This window comes from Myotis brandtii, unplaced genomic scaffold (assembly GCF_000412655.1).
Source record: "Myotis brandtii unplaced genomic scaffold, ASM41265v1 scaffold541, whole genome shotgun sequence".
NCBI classification, from domain to species: domain Eukaryota; kingdom Metazoa; phylum Chordata; class Mammalia; order Chiroptera; family Vespertilionidae; genus Myotis; species Myotis brandtii.
In genome coordinates this window covers 325410-331409 of record NW_005369992.1, presented here as the reverse complement: position 1 = coordinate 331409, position 6000 = coordinate 325410, and the positions used below count along the sequence as shown (strand labels likewise).

The window sequence follows — 6000 nt, the reverse complement described above, 5'->3', positions numbered from 1 at the left end:
GCTGCAGCGATCCAGGGGGGGCGGTGATGGCCACAGGTGCATTTGTTTTAACTTTTTTTGTATTACCTTTCTATTCTGAGTTCAATAAATAGTTTCATAATTTCAAACTTCAATGTTTCTAATTTACACCTTTCTTTACTATATTTTACGAAAAAGGTAGAAACATTAATACATATATCTTTCTGTTTAATTGCTATTAAAATTTTAAAAAAATTAATTTCCAGGGGGCGCTGAGTAATATTTTTTCTGGAAAGGGGGCGGTAGACCAAATAAGTTTTGGAACCACTGCACTAGACCCTGTTCCAGGACACTAAGGTGGGGCCATGGCGGGCTACTGACTTTCAGCTACGGATGCCCCCTCACCCAGGCCACTCTGAAAAGCAAGTGCACACACTGCCTGACCCCCCCTCAGGACAGCCTGACACCCAGCCTCCACCTTTCCTCTCACTTCAGACATGTATTCCACAACGTTACCCCAAACTCAACTGGATAAACCTGAATACACTCCACTCTCACATCACCCATTCTTTTAACCTATTTTCTCTGTAACAACAAATCACAGAACCCTTCCCCCCAAAGATGCCTCCCCCTTTCACACCATCCCTCCCACACAGGGTCTTCACCCACCCCCTCAACCAGCTTCAATTCCACGGAGACTGATCTTAACTACTCTATTTCATGCACCCTCACCTCCCTCGCCCCTCACTCTTTTAATCATTGACGCCTGGCAAAATCCCAACTCTAGTCAAATCCAACTCTGCGCCTACTCTGGACTTGTTCAGTGATCGGTCATGAACATGACTGAGAACAATGCACAGCCATGCTGACTGGTCTCATTCAATTCAGGATTAGCAACTTTAGGAGTATCCATAATGGTGTCAGACTCTAGACAAACATTTCATATCTTCTCCTGAAATCTCTACAAAACTGTCTTCCCTATCCTCACCCTCAACTGATGAGTATGTTTCCTATTTCACTGAGCAAAAGCAGCAAACTTCTACAAGTCTTCTCCCACATGTACTCACTTACCTTTATTTCTAGCCAAACACCCTGACATTTCCGACGGCTTCCTTAGAAAACCTCTCCATAGACCTAAATAAGGCCTAGCTCCTCCTCTGTTTAAAAGGTCCCATTTCCTTCCTGCCGGTGTGGCTCCATGGGTGAGCACTGACCCATGAACCAAAACGTCCCCTATGATTCCTGGTCAGGGCACGTGCCAGGGTTGCAGGCTCCATCCTCGGTAGGAGTGTGCAGGAGGCAGCTGATAAACGTTTCTATCTCTCTAACCCTCTCCCTTCCTCTCTCTCTAAAATCAATAAAAACATATCTAAAAGACTCTATTCCCGCTCATCATATCATCAAGCACATGGCAATAGGATACCCTCCTTGTTATCAAATTCTCCTCCTCGACTGGATTTTCCCATCGGTATACAATTATTTTAATATTTACCTCTCCTATTAAAAAAAAGTTTCTCTTGGCTCCACTTTCCCATTTCACTCCTTCCCTTTACCTCAAAAATCCCTGAAAGAGTTGTCCACACTTGGGGTCACCAGTTTCTGTTCTCCCATTCTCTTGAGCCCACTCCATTCAGGCTTGTGGTCTCACCGGTCAACAAAAACTGTCCTTGTCAAGTTCGACAATAGCCTCGCAAAGCTAGACCCGACAGCTATTTCTAAGTCTTCATTATACGTCGACATACCAAAAACATTTACTACAGTTGAGTCAGTGCCTCCCCACAAACACTTTCTTCCCTTGGTTTCCAGAACAGACCACGTGTTCTCCTGCCCATTCACCCTCAGCCTCATTTGCTGGTTCCTACCATCCTGCTCACTTTTAACATTCAAGTGCCCCTGAGCTTAGTCTTTGGACCTCTTCTCTTTTCTATTCACCTTCAGTTTCTTGTTCTCATCCAGTTTCTTGCCTTTGAATCTCATCTATCAACTGACCACTTTCACATGTACATCTCCAGCAAGGTTTTTCCCATGAGTTTAAGACAGGTAAGTCCAATTATTTAACATATCAATCTGGTTGTTGAAAATGAATCTCATACTCAGTATGTCCCAAACTAAGTTCCTGATCAATAACCCCAGCCCCAAACCGATTCTCTGGGAGAGCTGCCATCTACGTTAAAGACAATGCTATTCTTCTCTTTGCTCACACTCAACCCTTGGAGTCATCTCGAACTCTTCTTTCTTTCATAACTGCATTAAATTCAGCATCTTCTATTGGATCTACCTTCATGTGTATCCAGAATCCAATCACTTATCATCACATGCTCTGCTCTTTCTCTTATTCAGACCACCATCACCTCTTCTCTAGATTATGACAATAGCTTTTTAACCAGTCTCGCTGTTTTTACCTGGTTAACATACAATCTATATCTATCTACATACATAAATAAATAGATAGAGGTGAAAACAGATTGATGTCTATATGCCTGTATCTATATATATATTTCACTGAGTGATCCTAAGTGAGATGATTGTCTCTTTAGCTCAAAACCCTACAGTGGTTTAACATCTCATTCAAAACAGAAGCCAACATCAAGGCACTATATAGTCTGGCCTATAACTTCTCTTACTTCTTATTTTACCATATTTTGGCCCTGTCCCCGCTTTGCTCTTTCTAGCTCCCAAACCACATTGGCCTCTTGATGTTTCTGGAACATTCTATGAACTCTCCTGCCCCAAGACTTTTATAATTGCTGTTGCTTCTACCTAAAACTCTCTCCATTAAATATCATCTCCCTCACTCCCTCTGGGTCTTTTCTCAAATGTACCCCTCTCTCCCACTTTTATTTCCTTATTTATGTTGCCCCATATCACTTGTTAGCATTGAATAAGCTATAAATTTTACATATCTGTTTTTTTTTAAAATATTTTTTTTATTGATTTAGGAGAGAGGAAGAGAGAGATTGAGAGAGAGAGAGAGAGAGAGAGAGAGAGAGAGAGAGAAATAGAAACATAAATGATGAGAGAGAAACATCAATCGGCTGCTTCCTGCATGCCCCCTACTGGGGATTGAGCCGACAACCCAGGCATGTGCCCTGACCAGGAAATCAATCCAGTGATCTCCCGGTTCAGAGGTCAATGCTCAACCACTGAGACACACTGGCCGGGCTTCATGTCTGTATGATTATTGTCTGTCTCTTTACCAACGTTGACATCCATGAGCAGTCTCTTTTCACTCTGGATTTTCACTGTTGTGACTGCCATGTCAAGAGCAGCCCTTGCGCTCAGCCCAAGCTCAGTCTACACGTTGAGAGACAGCACACAAGTGCTGATGCAAATGGGCAGTACAACTAGAGGGGCGGCCCACCAAGATTCCCTTTGTCCTGCTGAAGGAGCATCTGCCCCACTCACCAGCCCTTCCTGGAAGCCAGACATCGCTGCGCACGCTGGTGTGTCCTCCCTCTAACCACCTGCCCAAGCTCACAGTACAACTACAATGGTGGTGGGTTGAGTTTTCAAAAGGTATAGGATTAGGGACATCAAATTCAATGAAAGTTGATTTAAAATCCATACAAAATCCATTCCCCTTTGACAAAACACAAAACTCTACAAGGCTTATTTCAACCATTTGACTAAGACAAGACCCTGTGTTTCCTACACTGATTTGCAATCTCTACTGCAGATCAGGTAGGCGCTGAGGCGGACTCCATCTCAGGGGACCATCAGAGAGCACACCAGCTTAAAGGCAGGGTGCCTGGTACAACACCAAGGGACTCGTGTGACAATAATAAAACGTGTGGCTTTGGCTATCAGTGAAATACATTGTTTCCACAAGGATCCGTTAAGGTCTGTCTGTTTAAGGAAAAGAGACCGATTTCTACAAGTCCACTGACAGGGACTTTAATGACACAACCTTCTTCCCCAAACCACCACCAGGGTCCACTAGTGGGACCAGTGGGCAGCAAGTGGACAATAATTACGGCGGCTTTTGCGGAACAAAACTTTGCCAAAACTGCAACACAGACACTACATATACAGCAGGTTCATATGCAAATGTCTAGAGAAAGATAAAATGAATTCACCTGGAGAGAACTCAGGGGTGGAAATGCCCCCTTAGAACTGGAAGGGCTGCTTACTTTTCAAAAGTGTTCACAAGAATAGGACTTATGTGGCCCTTGTTTCACTAGGAGAAATGCAAACACTAAGCTTACCTTATTATGGACAAACCTGGAAACGAAGCTACTATAAAACTACTAGTAGCCCTGTGCACGAATCTGTGTGCGAGCAGCTCGCTGCTGCTTGCCTCGGCTGGCCACCCTGCCCACTGCCGCTGGTAGCTCTTGGCGGCTCGTAGCTCGCTGCCCCGCCCTCCTGTAGCTCTCCACCACTTGTAGATCAGTCGTGACATTATGGTGTCCCGGCTAATTTGCATATTCCTCTATTATTATATTAGATTGTAATGTCAAGCACCATCAGATGTAAACCCCCGGCATGCTCAAGCCTCACATACGACTAAAACCACCAGGTACCCTCAGGTGACCCTTTCACTTGACATGAGAAATATGCTGATAACACTCAAGATCATCCAGGGGAATCCATCCAAAATGAAAATAAAATAAAAGCAAAAAGCCAAAAACTGTTTACTTTTCTTAGGTACGAACCTTTTGAATCACAGTTGTTTGATGATAAATCTAAGTGGGTGATAAACACTTAGAAGAAAAGGCTATCGATAGTGGTAGGGAATTAAGTTAGTGAATTGTTGAAATTCGATATAACTTTTAAGGGAACAGGGATTCCATCCTGAAATCCATCTCACTGACCTCCGTTTCCTTCCCCCCGGGCGTTGGCCTCCGCCATTTCTGTGCCATCCACTTCGGACTCGCAGCCTAAATCCAACGTCCCCTCAGCTGGGCAGGACGACTCCTCTTTCTACATCGTTTTAAAAAATGATTTACGGGGATGTGTTAGCAACTGAAAACATTCAACACACTTCCAGCATCCTAAAGCATCACCACATTTACTTGTCATTGGAAATTTTAATACTGACTTACTGTTTAATGTAAAAGTACACCTTTAAAAAAACAAAACTGTCCCTGGCTGGTTTGGCTCGGTGAAGGGTCCCAGGTTCAATTCTGGTCAAGGGCACATGCCCAGGTTGCGGGCTTGATCCCCAGTGGGGGGCATGCAGGAGGCAGCCAATCAAATGATTCTCTCTCATTATTGATGTTTCTATCTCTCTCTCTCCCTCTCCCTTCCCCTCTGAAATCAATAATTTTTTTAAAAAGAAAATGTATTTATAAAAACAACAACAAAAAACTGGGCAAGGCCCATTGCCACAGCTGAGTTTTTGGATAACCTTTTAAAATCCATACAAAATCCATTCCCCTTTGACATACATTGTTTTCATTATGTTTTTCAATTCTACATTCTCTTTTATGTTAGGAAATGACTTCACAACTCAGAATTTTAATCACTAAATGAAACACCCAAGTAGCTACAAAAAGCAACTAAAATAATACAAGGTTAACCTGTCGTTATTTTCTGAGACACACACAGTAACAAGATAAATTCTTAATGCTTAGGAGCTGAGAAAGAATCTTTGTTTCTTTGCCAGGTATAACTTTTAACATTCAAAACAAAACCTTCTCACAGGAAATTAATGAACTTTCAACGTAATCCATCATTCATGAAAGCAGTGACTTCTTTTTAATTCATAAGGAATAATACACTGCTTTTACTCCATCCAAGGCACATGAGCGTTGGGAGACCATCGGCTTTGTCCTCGGGAATTCTGCATCTTAGATGGCGTTTCCCATTCCAGTGGAAAATGGGAATTGCACTCAAGCAATGAAGACTCGTTTATCTGCAACTTTCTCTATTCTTCTCACATAACCAATATGCACTGTTAGTAAGCCTGCGTTGAGATCACTGTTTGCTTTAAAAACCTAACAACATTTAAATCAGCAAGTTTTTGAGGAGAATGGAGAGATTGCTTCTTTTTATGAAACACAGAAAGGCATCAGGTGTGAAGCTATGTATCCGCCGTCG

The 6000-nt window shown here is 42.8% G+C and overlaps 1 protein-coding gene across 1 annotated transcript in view; it reads right to left on the bottom strand.

Moving 5' to 3' along the window:
• Nucleotides 1-4772: 4772 nt before the first annotated feature.
• Nucleotides 4773-6000, bottom strand: part of LOC102258470 (putative Polycomb group protein ASXL3) — a gene marked incomplete at its 3' end in the record, with an annotated part of 54599 nt that continues 53371 nt past the window's right edge. The window contains exon 5 of the mRNA XM_014549279.1: nucleotides 4773-4881. Within this exon, the coding sequence (XP_014404765.1) occupies nucleotides 4773-4881 (109 nt within the window). The remainder of the gene's footprint in view (nucleotides 4882-6000) is intronic.